Source organism: Bos indicus x Bos taurus, chromosome 14 (genome assembly GCF_003369695.1).
Source record: "Bos indicus x Bos taurus breed Angus x Brahman F1 hybrid chromosome 14, Bos_hybrid_MaternalHap_v2.0, whole genome shotgun sequence".
In the NCBI taxonomy this organism is placed as follows: Eukaryota; Metazoa; Chordata; class Mammalia; order Artiodactyla; family Bovidae; genus Bos; species Bos indicus x Bos taurus.
The window spans coordinates 22,711,553-22,729,530 of NC_040089.1; the positions used below are offsets into that span (position 1 = coordinate 22,711,553).

At 42.1% G+C, this 17,978-nt stretch overlaps 1 protein-coding gene across 2 annotated transcripts in view; it reads left to right on the plus strand.

Annotated features, from left to right (window-relative positions):
- LOC113904178 overlaps window positions 1-17,978 on the plus strand; it is a 148,046-nt gene that overhangs the window by 101,031 nt on the left and 29,037 nt on the right. For both annotated transcript variants that reach the window (XM_027560997.1, XM_027560996.1), the window contains exons 14-16: window positions 6,591-6,694; window positions 9,578-9,754; window positions 14,746-14,958. In XM_027560997.1, the coding sequence (XP_027416798.1) occupies window positions 6,591-6,694; window positions 9,578-9,754; window positions 14,746-14,958 (494 nt within the window). The remainder of the gene's footprint in view (window positions 1-6,590; window positions 6,695-9,577; window positions 9,755-14,745; window positions 14,959-17,978) is intronic.

Sequence of the window (17,978 nt, forward strand, 5' to 3'; positions counted from 1 at the left end):
ATAACCTCAGATATGCAGAGGACACCACCCTTATGGTAGAAAGTAAAGGGGAACTAAAGAACCTCTTGATGAAAGTTAAAGAGGAGAGTGAAAAAGCTGGCTTAAAACTCAGCATTCAAAAAACGAAGATCATGGCATCAAGTCCCATCACTTAATGGCGAATAGATGGGGAAACAGTGGAAACAGTTACAGACTTTATTTTCTTGGGCTCCCAAATCACTGCAGATGGTGACTGCAGCCATGAAATTAAAAGGCTTGGAAGAAAGGCTATGAGAAACCTAGATAGCATTGCAGAGACATCATTTTGCCAACAAATGTCCATCTAGTTAAAGCTATGGTTTTTCCAGTAGTCTTGTATGGATGTGAGAGTTGGACTATAAAGAAGGCTGAATGGTGAAGAAGAATTGATGCTTTTGAACTGTGGTGTTGGAGAAGACTCTTGAGAGTTCCTTGGACAGCAAGGAGATCAAACCAGTCCATCCCATAGGAAATCAGTCCTGAATATTCATTGGAAGGACTGATGCTGAAGCTGAAACTCCCATACTTTGGCCACCTGATTGAAAAACTGACTCATTTGAAAAGACCCTGATACTGGGAAAGATTGAAGGCAGGAAGAGAAGGGGATGACAGAGGATGGGATGGTTGGATGGCATTGCCAGCTTGATGGACATGAGCTTGAGCAGGCTCTGGGAGTTGGTGATGTACAGGGAAGCCTGGCATGCTATGGTCCATGGAGTAGCAAAGAGTCAGACATGCCTGAGTGACTGAACTGAACTGAATAAGGCTGGGTATTTCTAAAGCTCAGGGTCCTCAGCTGTAACCAGAGTCCCTCCATGCCCCATTCACCTGGTCCTGCTCTGCATTAATCCCAGGGGAATCAGAGGATGGGGATCTGTAGGAATCTGCAGCTCCTGATGCCTCCTGTGCCAGGTCTAATAAACTGTTACTCTAGCAGGCATGCTGTGTCTTTCCTGACTGAGTTTATGAAAGTCTGACCAGCTGACGTCACTGCTGCTCAGGGACTGTGTGCCCGTGGGTTTCACTGGTGTCTTCTTTGAGACCAGCTGTGATTTGGAAGGCAAGAGGAGAGTGGACCTTAGATCATCGGGAGAGAATCTAGGAGGGCACAGCAGGGTAGAGGTGGTCAGAGGTTGACGTGGGCCTCTCAGGTCTGTTGAATGTGAGGCCTGGACTCCTGGGTTTCTGGCAAGTTTAGAACAAGCACAGATAGAACATGTGAGCAGGTGCCATCCAGCCCCCCTAACAGCATCCAGTGCAAGAGGGCCTTGTCTTGCTAGGGCTCCCCAGCTCCAGGAGGTGGTTGAGGGTGTTGCTGCTGCTGCTAAGTCACTTCAGTTGTGTCCGACTCTGTGCGACCCCATAGATGGAAGCCCACCAGGCTCCCCTGTCTCTGGGATTTTCCAGGCAAGAACACTGGAGTGGGTTGCCATTTCCTTCTCCAATGCATGAAAATGAAAAGTGAAAGTGAAGTCACTCAGTTGTGTCTGACTCTTCGAGACCCCATGGACTGCAGCCCACCAGGCTCCTCTGTCCATGGGATTTTCCAGGCAAGAGTTCTGGAGTGGGGTGCCATTGCCTTCTCCAGTTGAGGGTATTAGAAGGATGCAAACCCAGTGTGACATACAGGTCACCATGGGACCCTTGGCTTATGGGTTGGAGAAATGGGCCATGACCAGCCATGGGGACCTCCAGCACTGACTCCACTAGACTCACGTGAGCAGCAAGTCACCTCCAGCCTCACCGCGTAGACAGAGGTGGGAGAGACAGGGAAACAGAGAGACAGAAGGAGGCCTGGCCCAGATTTTGCAGGGGATTTCTAGCCTTGCACCTGAGCTGAGGTGAGAAGCACTTTGAAATGTTAGACAGGGACTTGAGATTCCAACACACAAACTACAGCACAAAGCACTGATCAGAGAGTTAATGCTTATGTTTTTTTTTTTTTTTTTTACATATTGACTTTAAATTATTTCATCATTCCCAAGAAATTCTGAGGGAAATTTTGCCACAATTACACTAAATCTAAATATTAACTTGGAAGAAATTGAGGTTTTCACAGTATTCAGTTTTTTTCTTTAGTTTTCCCTCTATTAATTTAAGACTGTGTGTGTGTGTGTGTATGACTGTGCATGTGTGTGTATATATGTACATGTATCCCGAGAGAAGGAAATGGCTACCCACTCCAATATTCTTGCCTGGGAAATCCCTTGGACAGAGGAGCCTTGCGGGCTATAGTCCATGGGGTCTTAAGAGTCAGACACAACTTAGCGACTAAACCTCCACCGTGTATATATTTCCTCTCTTCACACAGGCACTATAATATCTTGTTAGTGTTGTTCCAAGGCTGTGGTTAACATTGTAAATAAACCCCTCCCCATTATAAAGCTAACATATTAACATATACAAATATGTAGAAATCTGTAGTTTTTATGTTTCATTCGTTCAGTATTTGTTAAGTGCCTATAGTATGTCAGGTCCAGATACATACTTATCTTGAATCATACCACTTTACTCCACTCTAATTAAAGAGTTTTTAGGTTTTACAAATATGATAAATTTATCTACTACCTTCCAATAGTTATATGTATTGATTTGGTTTCAAGCACTGTTCCATTGGCAAGAACATCCTTTAGAAAGTGAATAGTGTTGGTAATATTGGCATTCTCATTCTGTAATTAATTTTAATGGGATGTTTTTATTGTCTTTTAAGAGTTGGGTATTTGAAAAGGCATCGATAAATAATACCATTTTCTTCCACTCCTGTGTACAAAATCAATTAAGAAATAAGAAACAGAACACAGACAAATGGAAGTCGGAACCTCAGCTTTAATACTGATGAAACCAAGTTGGGGTACTGGCTCTATGTAGGCGCTCACAGAGCTCACTAACTCCTCCTAGAAGGAAGTGAGATTCGGGGCACCCACTGTCTCCCCTACGGGGGCTGTGCCCATCAGTGACAGAGAACCTGAGAGGAAGCACCTTCTGTGATGCAGCTCCTCTGGGAGTAGAAAGGGCCAGAGCTGGAGCACCTGCTTCCTTTGTCACCAGATGAAGGGCTGTTGCCTGTTCTCTGGTTGCAGTGGGAGGGAGTGTGGGTGTTGGCATGGGGGAAAGAGTTCCCCCTCTAGTTATGTGTGATTTGTAAAAACTTCCTTTAGCATGAAAGGAAAGTCATTTCTAATTTTACTAAGAACCCTATTAGGAGGATTTAAAAATGAATGCTAGAAACATTAAAATGTTTCTCTTTGGCATCTATTGGATTCAATACGTTTTTTCATGTTGAACTTAAGAGTTATGTAACTTGAAAAAATTTATTTGTTAAAACTAAATAACATTTCCATTCTTGTATGAACTGCTTACTCATGGTGGAGAGCTCATTAACTCTATAAATGAGATTTCTAACTTTTTTGTTTTTCAACAAGTTTTGAACATTTGCTTTTGTTATTTTTTTAATGGAAGTATAGTTGGCATACAGTGTTTTGTTGTTTCAAGTGTACTGTGGAATGATTTGACAATTGCAAATGTTATGAAATGATCACCATTATAAGTTTAGTGATCATCTGTCCTCACACAAAATTAGTACAGTGTTCTCCTTATTGCCAAATTCAAACTTAAATTGAAGAAAGTAGGAAAAACCACTAGACCATCAGGTATGACCTAAATCAAATCCCTTATGATTATACAGTGGAAGGGAGAAATAGATTTAAGGGACTAGATTTGATAGACAGACTGCCTGATGAGCTATGGACACAGGTTCGTGACATTGTACAAGAGACAGGGATCAAGACCTTCCCCATGGAAAAGAAATGCAAAAAAGCAAAATGGCTGTCTGAGGAGGCCTTACAAATAGCTGTGAAGAGAAGAGAAGCGAAAAGCAAAGGAGAAAAGGAAAGATATAAGCATCTGAATGCAGAGTTCCAAAGAATAGCAAGGAGAGATAAGAAACCCTTCCTCAGTGATCAGTGCAAGGAAATAGAGGAAAACAACAGAATGGGAAAGACTAGTGATCTCTTCAAGAAAATTAGAGATACCAAAGGAATATTTCATGCAAAGATGGGCTCGATAAAGGACAGAAATGGTACGGACCTAAAAGAAGCAGAAGATATTAAGAAGAGGTGGCAAGAATACACAGAAGAACTGTACAAAAAAGATCTTCACGACCCAGATAATCATGATGGTGTGATCACTCATCTACAGCCAGACATCCTGGAATGTGAAGTCAAGTGGGCCTTAAAAAGCATCACTACGAACAAAGCTAGTTGGGGTGATGGAATTTCAGTTGAGCTCTTTCAAATCCTGAAAGATGATGCTGTGAAAGTGCTGCACTCAATATGCCAGCAAATTTGGAAAACAGCAGTGGCCACAGCACTGGAAAAGGTCAGTTTTCATTCCATTCCCAAAGAAAGGCAATGCCAAAGAATGCTCAAACTACTGCACAATTGCACTCATCTCACATGCTAGTAAAGTAATACTCAAATTTCTCCAAGCCAGGCTTCAGCAATATGTGAACTGTGAACTTCCAGATGTTCGAGCTGGTTTTAGAAAAGGCAGAGGAAACAGAGACCAAATTGCCAACATCTGCTGGATCATCAAAAAAGCAAGAGAGTTCCAGAAAAACATCTATTTCTGCTTTATTGACTATGCCAGAGCCTTTGACTATGTGGATCACAAGGAACTGTGGAAAATTCTGAAAGAGATGGGAATATCAGACCACCTGACCTGCCTCTTGAGAAACCTATATGAGGTCAGGAAGCAACAGTTAGAACTGGACATGGAACAACAGACTGGTTCCAAATAGGAAAAGGAGTACATCAAGGCTGTATATTGTCACCCTGCTTATTTAACTTATATGCAGAGTACATCATGAGAAATGCTGGGCTGGAAGAGGCACAAGCTGGAATCAAAAGATTGCCGGGAGAAATATCAATAACCTCAGATATGCAGATGATACCACCCTTATGGCAGAAAGTGAAGAGGAACTAAAAAGCCTCTCGATGAGAGTTAAAGAGGAGAGTGAAAATGTTTGCTTAAAGTTCAACATTCAGAAAACTAAGATCATGTCATCTGGTCCCATCACTTTATGGGAAATAGATGGGGAAACAATGGAAACAGTGTCAGACTTTATTTTTTTGGGCTCCAAAATCACTACAGATGGTGACTGCAGCCATGAAATTAAAAGACGTTTACTCCTTGGAAGGAAAGTTATGACCAACCTAGATAGCATATTCAAAAGCAGAGACATTACTTTGCCAACAAAGGTCCGTCTAGTCAAGGCTATGGTTTTTCCTGTGGTCATGTATGGATGTGAGAGTTGGTCTGTGAAGAAGGCTGAGTGCCGAAGAATTGATGCTTTTGAACTGTGGTGTTGAAGAAGACTCTTGAGAGTCCCTTGGACTGCAAGGAGATCCAACCAGTCCATTCTGAAGGAGATCAGCCCTGGGATTTCTTTGGAGGGAATAATGCTAAAGCTGAAACTCCAGTACTTTGGCCACCTCATGCGAAGAGTTGACTCATTGGAAAAGACTCTGATGCTGGGAGGGATTGGGGGCAGGAGGAGAAGGGGACAACAGAGGATGAGATGGCTGGATGGCATCACTGACTTGATGGATTTGAGTCTGAGTGAACTCTGGGAGTTGGTGATGGACAGGGAGGCCTGGCGCACTGCAATTCATGGGGTCGCAAAGAGTCAGACATGACTGAGCAATTGAACTGAGCTGAACTGAACTGAACTATTGACCATATTCCTTATGCTTTACATTACATCCTTGTAACTTAATTTCATAAGACTGGAGGTTTGTACCTCTTAATTCCCTCACCTGTTTTGCCCACGCTCTACCCCCTCCCTCCAACAGCCACCCATTTGTTCTCAGTATCTATGAGTTTGTTTTGGTTTTTAGATTTCATATGTAAGTGGTATGCAGCATTTGTATTTATTTTGGAGGATCTAATTAGGGGTCTTATCTAAAGAATGTTTCTTGAGGGCCTGCTGTGGTCTAGGCACTCTGTGTTGGTGTTTAGCTGTACAGAGTGGTGAAAAAATTCATGACCTTAAGAAAAGCTTTGTTTCAAGATAAAATGGCATGTAAAAGTATACGGAGAGCTAAAAGCAATCAAATATATGATGACATAACCTTTATACCATAATCATACAAACCAGTCACCAATGCCCTAATAGTATGTATTTAATTTTAGAATGCATCAGTTCATTTTATCTCAAGTCTCTGGGACTTGAGAATGGAAATGGGTTTTCACACTAGGATAATTTGTCTTCCTGGCAACAGTTCCATTGAGTGTTTTTTGGTTTTTGCTTTTTTGCTTTATTTTGGATTGTCCCAGGAGTTTACTGTTTATTTTGGGAAGGCATTAGATATTTTCCTTGGAAATGCCACCAGATGCCAAGCAACATGTAGATTATTAAAGGTTACCAGCATTCTTCTACCTTTTGACTAATTAAAAACATTTAACTGAGAGATGTCATAAAATGTATTTTTAGGAGGTTTCAATATATAATTGAGTAAGAAAAAAAGCTTTAAAAGCACGAATTACTTGCTAATACTTAAAATGTTTTATAGGTCTCTTTGACGTTATTTTCAACAAAGGAAATGTATGCATTTTCCAAAGTCATGAATTGAGGCACCTTTCTCTGGCTCTTGACAACGGCTTTGTCACTGGAATGGTATGTGGTAATCTCTGTTTTCACCGTATGTCAAATGTATTGTATCCATATATATATATATATATATATATATATATATATATATAATATATTCTTGCACAAGACACTTTCATAAGATTATGAATTTGTATTTTCCTTTGGCTTTTGCTTCCACTTTTTTCATGTTGTTTTGTCTCACTGATTTTTGAGATTTTGATATGTAAATGGCCTTAAATTTCAGCAGTTAGAATTTAGACAAGAAAAAGTAGAACACGTCTCTGAGAACATTCAAACTTTCAGTTAGCCTCAAAATGGGAAATCTGACCTCCCAAAGGCCCTTTCAGGGATCACATTATTGGGGGAAAACCAATAGTTTCACATAATTATGCCTTGTATTACTTAGTTGGGCTTCCCTGGTGGCTCAGTTGGTAAAGAATCTGCCTGCCATGCACGAGACCCAGGTTTGATCCCTGGATTGGGAAGATCCCCTGGAGAAGGAAATGGCTACCCACTCCAGTAGTCTTGCCTGGGAAATCTCATGGACAGAGGAGCCTGGTGGGCTACAGTCCATAGGGTCGCGAAGAATTGGACACGACTTGAGCAGCTAAACACAGCACAGTGTGCTTTGTGAATGAGTGTAAAAGATTACTTAGTTTAGGTTTGAAAGGAACCCAAAGCTGGTGCTCTGTGACAACCTAGAGGGGTGGGATGGGAAAGGAGGTGGGAGGAAGGTTTAAGAGGGAAGGGACATAGGTATATCTATGGCTGATTCATGTTGATACACGGCAGAAACAATCACAGTAGTGTAAAGTAATTATCCTACAATTAAAAATAAAAATTTTAAAATGGATAAAACTTCTAAAAATGTCTTTTTTTTAAGGTCCATGTATGATTATTTGTTTTGAAGCTGAGAAAGCATAGGATGACATGCACTGTTTTAAGTGCTAACTGTGTGTTATAACATTTAGCCTTTTTATTGTCCTATGAGAGAGTACATTAGCATCCCTTTCTGACAGAAGAGGAGCCTGACGAGTGGGAAGACTGTGTTGTCCAAAGTCTCAGAGCTGGTCAGTATGAAAGCAGGCATGGAGCACAGAAGCTGGGACTCCACCCCTCATTCTACAGCTTTCTCATATAATCTTACATAATTTTATGCAATGACTTTTTTTTTTTACTTATATCTTGTTTTAAAACTTAAGGATAGCAATAAATTTTGAAGAAAAAACATGATCTGTAGGACTGAAATTCAGGCTAAGGAACTAATCAGTCACCTTTTTTTTTTGACAACATTGACCATATTTATTTTGTTTACAAATCTGCAGTTGGGCGGGACCCAGAGAAGGTAGCACATCTCTCTTCCTCTCAGCATCAAGTGAAGTGGCTGAAATGTTAGAGCCTGGAGTCATCCAAGGGCTTGTTGAGTCAAAGGTCTGATAGTCGACGCCAGCTCTCAGTGGAACAGCTGTGTGGCCCTTCCTTCAGTGTAGCTGCTTGACTCTCACAGCGTGGGAGCTAGGTTCCAGGACAAAAGTGCCCAGAGGGGAAATAGTCAGGAGGAAGCTGTATTGCTTTTTTAAAACAAATTATTAATTAATTTACTTACTTGCTTCACTGGTGGCTCAGATGATAAATAATCTACCTGCAGCATGGAAGACCCAGTTCAATCTCTGAGTCGGGAAGATCCCCTGGAGAAGAACTGGCAACCCACTCCAGTATTCTTGCCTGGAGAATCCCATGGACAGAGGAGTCGGGCAGGCTAGAGTCCATGGGGCTGCAAAGATTCGGACATGAATCAGTCACATTTCTTTTATGGTGTCTTTTTTTTGAACTTGGCATGTTACCCCATGCTGTTTTTTATGCTTATTTTTATTTATATTTTGGCTGCACTGGATTTCAGTGGTGGCATATGGGATCTAGTTTCCTGATCAGGGATCAAACTGGGGCACTCTGTGTTGTGAGCTTTGAGTCTTAGTCATTGGACCACCAGGGAAGTCCCTCATGCTGTATTTTGTAGTGCATTCTGCTTCATAAAGGTCCTAGTCAGTAGAAGTTTAATAAATATGAATGTTGAGGGTATGGAGTCACTCAAATTAAGAGTTCAAGAAATGTTCTATTTATTTTTCTAAAATCAAATTAAGTCTCTCTGTAAACCCCTCTCCCTCTAAGTTGGAGAAAAATCCCACCTTGGTTATTATGAAGGTCACCTTGTTGTATACACATTTCAAGCTGGTGACAACTCTCTTAACTTCAGTCCACACTGCTCACTGCCCAGTTCTCATCAAACATCAGGTGGTTTCTTTGTGAACGGCTCCATGGCTTACCTGCCATCCTCACACAAGAAACTTCACTGAGGTTGGCAGCTTTAGTGTCACGGATCAAGCCTTTCCAGCGGCATCAGTAAGTCCTTACTTTCAGGCCCAGATGCCTCCTTGAGACAGTGAGAGGTCAGACCTCAAACAGTGCCCTAAACTAGAAATGTCTCACTATAGTTTATCTTCCTTGATTTGTTCAGTTTTTCACAAGCAAAACCTAGTAATACACATCTGTTAATTTTATCTTTTGATCCTATGTGGTCTTTAATTAGGAAGACACAAAAAAAGAAGTGAAAAATAATGATAAAATGCACATTAACATCTCATTAAGTTACCCTGCCACTGGAATTATTTTTGCTGTTATTTAGCGCTCCACATGGTTTCTGAAAAGTCAAGAGAAGGTCCTTGGAGCAAGACCCTGGAAATCAGGGCGGGAGATCAAAAGAATTGAATCAGAAAACATGTCGCAGTTGTACAGCTAGTTCAAGGGTTCCATGCAGTGCACTGGATCTGTGCAGACATAGAGTGTCAACACCTTTTCTATTGCTTATGCAGAGCTTTCATTTTGTTTTGTTTTCCCTTTTTCTTTTAGGCTAGTGGTGGGGCGTCCACTGAGATGCGGGTGCTGTCCCAGCCCAACCGCTGCGCACTCCTTGAGTCAGCGCGGGTTCCCGGCCACTTGGTTATTTTTGATCGCCATGGCAAAATAACTAACGAATCATCGGCAGGCTATGCAGACCTTTCAAAAGAGTTTGTGGTTTTTGTCAAGGTAAACTGGAGGAAGATCATTAAAGCTGATACTCTTAAACTTGTATTTTCTTTTGCCCTGTTGAGGAAAACTCTTGAATGAAGTCACAGTGGAGAAATCAGATCTCTTTCCACTCGGGGCATTGATGCCTGTGGTCATTTTGTCCACCCAGAATGTGATCGTAGGGATGGCAGCCTTAGCAACACTAAAATGATGGGAGTAACAGCCAATGTCAATTGAATTTGCAGGTTAAAACTATGGCTGTGGGAATTTCAAATAAAAAGTTAGAGAATCTTATATTTGGGAGTGAAACAAATCTATATTTAACTTTTCTAACTGTTAGAATATTTACATATTTATACTCTTTGAGTGTTGTATGTGTGTGATCATTTCATATTGCTTATGTTTTTTTTCTTTGTAATACATGTTTGTGAATTTATCTTTTTATCTTTAAATGATATTATTAATGCAATAGGTATCATTTGTGAGATTGCCTGTTTTATTACAGACACTTTACTGAGAGCTTCACCATACACAATACTAAATCTAACCACCATGACATTTCTGACAGATATTGTTATCTACATTTTAAAAATAAAGAGAATGTTTTCTGAAAAGTTACAACTTTTAATGAGTATAACATATCTAGTCTGGTGAATTATGAATCCAATCAGTCAATTTGTCTTCAAAACTTTTTAGACCTACTATGATGATGCTGTGAAAGTGCTGCACTCAATATGCCAGCAAATTTGGAAAACTCAGCAGTGGCCACAGGACTGGAAAAGGTCAGTTTTCATCCCAATCCCAAAGAAAGGCAATGCCAAAGAATGCTCAAACTACCGCACAATTGCACTCCTCTCACACGCTAGTAAAGTAATGCTCAAAATTCTCCAAGCCAGGCTTCAGCAATACGTGAACCGTGAACTTCCAGATGTTCAAGCTGGTTTTAGAAAAGGCAGAGGAACCAGAGATCAAATTGCCAACATCTGCTGGATCATAGAAAAAGCAAGAGAGTTCCAGAAAAACATCTATTTCTGCTTTATTGACTATGCCAAAGCCTTTGACTGTGTGGATCACAATAAACTGTGGAAAATTCTTCAAGAGATGGGAATACCAGACCACCTGATCTGCCTCTTGAGAAATTTGTATGCAGGTCAGGAAGCAACAGTTAGAACTGGACATGGAACAACAGACTGGTTCCAAATAGGGAAAGGAGTTCGTCAAGGCTGTATATTACAGACTGGTTCCAAATAGGAAAAGGAGTTTGTCAAGGCTGTATATTGTCACCCTGTTTATTTAACTTATATGCAGAGTACATCATGAGAAACACTGGACTGGAAGAAACACAAGCTGGAATCAAGATTGCCAAGAGAAATATCAATAACCTCAGATATGCAGATGACACCACCTTTATGGCAGAAAGTGAAGAGGAACTAAAAAGCCTCTTGATGAAAGTGAAAGTGGAGAGTGAAAAAGTTGGCTTAAAGCTCAACATTCAGAAAACGAAGATCATGGCATCCAGTCCCACCACTTCATGGGAAATAGATGGGGAAACAGTGGAAACAGTGTCAGACTTTATTTTTCTGGGCTCCAAAATCACTACAGATGGTGACTGCAGCCATGAAATTAAAAGATGCTTACTCCTTGGAAGGAAAGTTATGACCAACCTAGATAGCATATTCAAAGCAGAGACATTACTTTGCCAACAAAGGTTCATCTAGTCAAGGCTATGGTTTTTCCTGTGGTCATGTATGGATGTGAGAGTTGGACTGTGAAGAAGGCTGAGCGCCAAAGAATTGATGCTTTCGAACTGTGGTGTTGGAGAAGACTCTTGAGAGTCCCTTGGACTGCAAGGAGATCCAACCAGTCCATTCTGAAGGAGATCAGCCCTGGGATTTCTTTGGAAGAAATGATGCTAAAGCTGAAACTCCTGTACTTTGGTCACCTAATGTGAAGAGTTGATTCATTGGAAAAGACCCTGATGCTGGGAGGGATTGGGGGCAGGAGGAGAAGGGGACAACAGAGGGTGAGATGGCTGGATGGCATCGCTGACTCAATGGACGTGAGTCTCAGTGAACTCCGGGAGTTGGTGATGGACAGGGAGGCCTGGCGTGCTGTGATTCGTGGGGTCGCAAAGATTCGGACATGACTGAGCGACTGATCTGATGTAATAAACACTTCATTATGTTATTGTTTTCCCCAGACAACATGGGGAAAATATGGTTACATTATATTCAAACATTAGGAAAATATGAATTTGTCATTGGATATTTAATCTTAATTTCTTTATTTTATTATCTTTAATGTATTACTGGAAAATGTACTTGGACTTATGTCTCTGACAACATATTTTATTATTTTCTTAGCCTAGATCATTCAAAATTGAATTGAAAGGTCAGAATATGAGCCCTTTAAGACTCTTGGCAACATATTGACAAATCTCTCTCCAGAAATGTACCAGTACTTAATCCTGGGAAAGTCAAATCATGAGGTTAGAGGGGACAGTTGACATGACCACCCTCGCTTCTGACAGGGACTTCAGAGTGAAGGATTCTTGAGGTCACTATCAAGTTTTGATAATTCATGAGAATGACCCAGAACTAAATCATTGCTCTCACATTCATGGTATTACAGAGAAAGGATGCAGATTTAACATTCACTAAGGGAAGAGATGCAGAGGGCAGAGTTCAGGAAAAGCACCAAATGTGGAAATTGTGGTTGTCCTCTTCCTGGAATCAGGATGATGTGACTTTCTCTGCACTGATGTGTGATGATATTCATGGAGCCAGGGAGGCTTACCTGAGACTTGGGCCCAGAGGCTTTCCTGGGGTCCCTCACATAGGGAGTCCATATGGCCAGTCTCAGTCTCTAACATTCATTAAGGAAAGAGATGCAGAGGGAAGAGACCTCTTGGGAGGTCAGCTGACACCTCGTTACGCAAAGTTCCCACCCTAAGTCGCATCTTTACTATCTGGCTGACCCAAGGCTGCCAGGCAAGCAAAGACACTCCTGTTAGGCACAGCACCATTAGGGGTTGGTGATTACTTCTCAGAAACCTAGGACAAAGGCCAGACCTTTCCAGGTAAAATGATGCTCGTTACTACCAAGTTCCCTTTGACAGAGCAGGATATTATTTATATTGATATCATGGACCTTGGTGTTGAGTATAGCAGTCCTTGAAAGAAACTTTGACAATCTTCTAGAGAAATAAACATTTAATTTTCACTTTATTATTATTTTTATTACTCGTATAGATTATTTTTCCTTTTGCATATTCATCATTTGTATTTTGTGACTTGTGTATTTGTGTCTTTTATTCATTTCTCTACTGTGTTAGTACATTTCTAACTAATTTTCAAGAACTTTTAATATCTTCCTCTTAAGCTATTGCTTATATGCAGAATATATCATGTGAAACACTGGGCTGGATGAAGCACAAGCTGGAATCAAGATTGCAGGGAGAAATATCAATAACCTCAGATATGCAGATAACACCACCCTTATGGTAGAAAGTGAAGAGGAACTAAAGAGCTTCTTGATGAAAGTGAAAGAAGAGAGTGAAAAAGCTGGCTTAAAACTCAACATTCAGAAAACTAAGATCATGACATCCAGTCCTATCACTTCATGGCAAATAGATAAGGAAACAATGGAAACAGTGGCAGACTTCATTTTCTTGGGCTCCAAAATCACTGCAGATGGTGACTGTAGTTTTGGAATGAAAAGATACTTGCTCCTTGGAAGAAAAGCTATGAGCAATCTAGACAGCATATTAAAAAGCAGAGGCATCAATCACTTTGTTGACAAATGTCCATCTAGTCAAAGCTATGGTTTTCCCAATAGTCATGTATGGATGTGAGAGTTGAATCATAAAGAAAGCTAAGCACTGAAGAATTGATGCTTTTGAACTGTGGTGTTGGAGCAGACTCTTGAGAGTCCCTTGGACTGCAAGGAGATCCAACCAGTCCATCCTAAAGGAAGTCAACCCTGAATATTCATTGGAAGGACTGATGCTGAAGCTGAAGCTCTTTGGCCACCTGATCAAAGAACTGACTCATTGGAAAAGCCCTTGATGCTGGGAAAGATTGAAGGCAGGAGGAGAAGGGGACGACAGAGGATGAGATGGCATGACCAACTTGGTGGACATGAGTTTGAGCAAGCTCTGGGAGTTGGTGATGGACAGGGAGGCTTGGTGTGCTGCAGTCCATGGGGTTGCAAAGAGTTGGATACAACTGAGCAACTGAACTGACTGAAGCTATTGATTAGAGAAGATTTACTTAATTTGGCTTTAGTTATATTCAATACTTCTTTTCATTCATTCATTTATTCCTCCATGCATGTGTGTGTGAGTGCTAAGTCACTTCAATTATGTCTGACTCTTCGAGACCCTATGGACTATAGCTCATCAGGCTCCTCTGTCCATGGCATTCTCCAGGCAAGAATACTGGAGTAGGTTGCCATGCCCTCCTCCAGGGGATCTTCCTGACCCAGGGATCAAGCCTGCATCTCTTACATCCCCTGCATTGGCAGGCGTGTTCTTTACCACTAGCACCACCTGGGAAGCCCCTCCTACATGCATACATTTAACTAATATCCATAGATTACTTGTCAAAATTCAAGCACTCTTATAGAACACTATTTTTATTCTTCTCTGTATTAGTATTCAAACTATTTGCTTAGAGTGATTGGAAACTTCTTAAGAGAAGTGTTTGTGGGTTTTGCATGTTCTTAAAATCTCTGTAGCATCTGATGCTGATTCTTACAGTCTCAATAAGTAATGATTAATGTAAATCATAATGAGTCAACCAGACCACCTTCTTTAGTTTTGTTTAGCTTTACATAGCAGTTAAATTTTTTATTTCCTTTTTTTTTTTTGCTCATTCTTTCCCACCAAGCTTCTGGTAAGATCCCGATAACTGCAGTTTTTGTAAGAAAATGGGCTCTATTGCCATATTTCTCTAGCAAGACACAGGCGTGTCACTTACTGCCTTTCTGTGCTGTTGGTTGCTCTGCAGGGTGTGTTGCTCAACAGCGCAGTGGTTCTGCTTGGCACCAGCCTGTGCCAGGCCCTCTGCCTCCAGCCGGATGGGAGCTGCACGGGCGTAGGAAAGCCGTCTGAAAAGTCCTACTGGAGAGTGCATAAAATCAGCTCTAGGATATGCATGTTTGAAAGTGTGAAGAATGCACGGATGTTTCTGAGGATTAAGGATGGACGGTGTGATGGAGCTGTAAGCATCTGCTCGTGTTTTTCTCAGCGAATGTCTAAGACACTTGCCAAGAATTGCTACAAGTGTTGCTTGCTTGAGTGTTTTGCTTTTTAGTTTTAACCTATGAAAACTCTGGAAAATTGGATGTGCTACGTGGTAGCCCCCCTTGACTGGTATTGTTAATACATGGCTGGGGGTGGGTGCCCTCTTGGTGTGACCAGAAGGGGTCCTTGACCCTTAGACACTGCTTCTGAAATGAAAGGTGCATGCAGATCACCTGGAAATAGTGTTAGAAAATGGGTTCTGACTCAGATAGACGGCTCCAGGACCTATGTGTCTGTGTTTCTAACGAGCATCAAGCTGCTGTTGTTGAGTCAGGCCCCAAACCACACTTTGAGAACCAAGGCCCTGGGAAGTCCCAGCTCAGTCATGTTTCCTGAACTGCTTCCTTGGAACCTGAGTTCCCACCAGTGGAAAGCCTGCTCTGTGAGTAAGGAGGTAATTTTTTTTTTGTCTGCACCCTGTGATATGTGGGATCCTTGTTCTCTGACCAGACATTGAACTGGGGCCCCCTGCTCTGGAAACACTGAATCTTAACCACCGGACCATCGGGGAAGTCCCAGAAAGTAATTTTATGCTCTAAATATTAGAAGTTTTTCCTTAACATCTTGTAACTCTGGAGGGGTGACTTGTAACCAATATCACAACTTTTATATTTTCATACATCTCTGACAGGTTGAGGGGCACAGTTACCATTTAGCAAGACTATTAATGCTCTGCTCATCCATTTTCATTTGAAAGAGTTTGGTTTAAACTGTGCCTTTTGGATAAACTTGGAGATGCTCCCTGTCCCCCGTCTCCTTACCAGGGGGGCATCTCTCTGGGAGAATTTGCGTGAGCTTCTGGTTGGAGAGGAGGGAAGATTTAGACCATTCATGGTTCCGTGCCCCTGACTTCACTGTGCACAGTGCAAAAGCGAAAAGCACATGTACACACACATTTAAGTAGCATCCTGGATGGGCTCATAAGAGCATTGGGAAGTGGGCGTGTCCCACGTCACAGAAGAGACAGAGTCCTGCTTATAGCTTTTAAACTGGCAAGTGGACGAACTGAGATGAAAATGGTTACCAGCTCTGCTGTGGCCAGACTATGGAAGGTGAGATTTCATCACGCCTGGTCACCTCCAGGAAGCCGCCTTCCTTGCCATCACCTACATCCACAGAATGTACAAACCTGTTTCTTCTGGGGCTCCTGGGACTGCTCAGAACCAGGAGACAGAAGGTGTGTTCCTACGTGACACATGTCTTTATGTGCATGTGTTTCAGGTTGCCGGAGGCAGTTTATGGGGGCACAGATAACTGTCACCCCAAACTGGGGATGGGCCAGCCCTGAACTCTGTCTTCCTGTGACAACAACCAAAGGGCCAGCTTGGTGCTCAGTCACCTTACGTGTGGCTGCCTCATCCTCTGGTTGGATGGGGCTTCTCTTGGTTCTTCCGTTTCTCCCTTTCCAGTTTGCCGGGGCCTCTCTATTGCTTCCATTTTTTCCTCTGCATGGTGTTTCTCTTGTCCCTCCAAGCGAGGACGCTTCCTCTGCAAGTGTGGAGCAGAATCTTGGCTCTGTCCGTGCTCCTCTGAACACGAAGGCTTCCTTCTTTTTCCTTCCGCCTGCCAGGTGGGTGACTCAGCGCTCTGACCAGCTGAGGGAATGGAAGGAGTCCTGGCGGAAGGCTTTACTGAGCATAGGAAGATGAGCAGAAATGAACAGATTAACGCAGGGGAGTGTTATCCTAACACAGAGGAACTGGCTGAGTGATTGTCCACAGCCGCATTGGTGTCAGTGCTCAGTCACACCAGGTCTGCCCACCTGTTGTGGAGGATTCATGGTATCAGCCTGGAGAAACTGGGTTGATCGCCAAGAGGAAACTGGAGTCAGGAAACCCCGCAGGGAGGTGCTTCCAAAAGACAAAGTGGTTTTCTTTTTTATTTTTATTTTTTAATTTTTCTAGAACCAGCCTTGCTGACAGCTTTTCAGGTGAAGAATTGGGTTTGAAATTGTTTCCGCTCAGGCTGTTTTGTGCTCTAGCACAAAGACCAAACCCCCGGCCCTGCCCCACCATGGACTTCTCAGGATGAAAAGCTAAGTTCAGAATTTCCTGTGCACTGTGGAACTGAGGCCAGCAATCATGTATTGGAGTTTTTTAAACTCAAGTAGCATCTCTTAAAGATTTTTGATAACTTGAAGAAAACAGTGGTTCCGTTTGCTTTTGGACAGTAGTGTTAGTCACTAAAGTCCTGCCTGACTCTAAGACTCCAAGGACCATAGCCCACCTGGTTCCTCTGTCCATGGGATTCTCCAGGCAAGAATAGTAGAGTGGGTTGCCATTTCCATCTCCAGGGAATCTTCCCAACCCGGGGATTGAACCCACATCTCCCAAATTTCAGGCATATTCTTTACCATCTGAACCACCAGGGAATTGTTATTATGATTATTTTGGAGAAGGCAGTGGCAACCCACTCCAGTACTCTTGCCTGGAAAATCCCATGGACGGAGGAACCTGGTAGGCTGCAGTCCCTGGGGTCGCGAAGAGTCAGACACGACTGAGCGACTTCACTTTTACTTTTCACTTTCATGCATTGGAGAAGGTAATGGCAACCCACTCCAGTGTTCTTGCCTGGAGAATCCCAGGTTCGGCAGAGCCTGGTGGGCTGCCACCTATGCGGTCACACAGAGTCGGACACTACTGAAGTGACTTAGCATTATGATTATTTTAATAATAAAATAAAAAATTTGAACTTTATTTTATTGTCTTCATTTCAAATTTGCTTTTACTTTTCCCTGGCAATTCAGGAAGCTTTTTCAAAAAATGTTTGTGAATGTTCTTTTTCTTTTTTTTTGGCCATGCAGCATGTGGGATATTAGTTCTGCAACCAGGGATCAAACCCATGCCCCTTAGATTGGAAGCACAGAGTCTTAGCCTCTGGACTGCCAGGAAAATCCTTATTTTGGTATTATTAAAAAGAAGAGCATGGGCCCAAGAG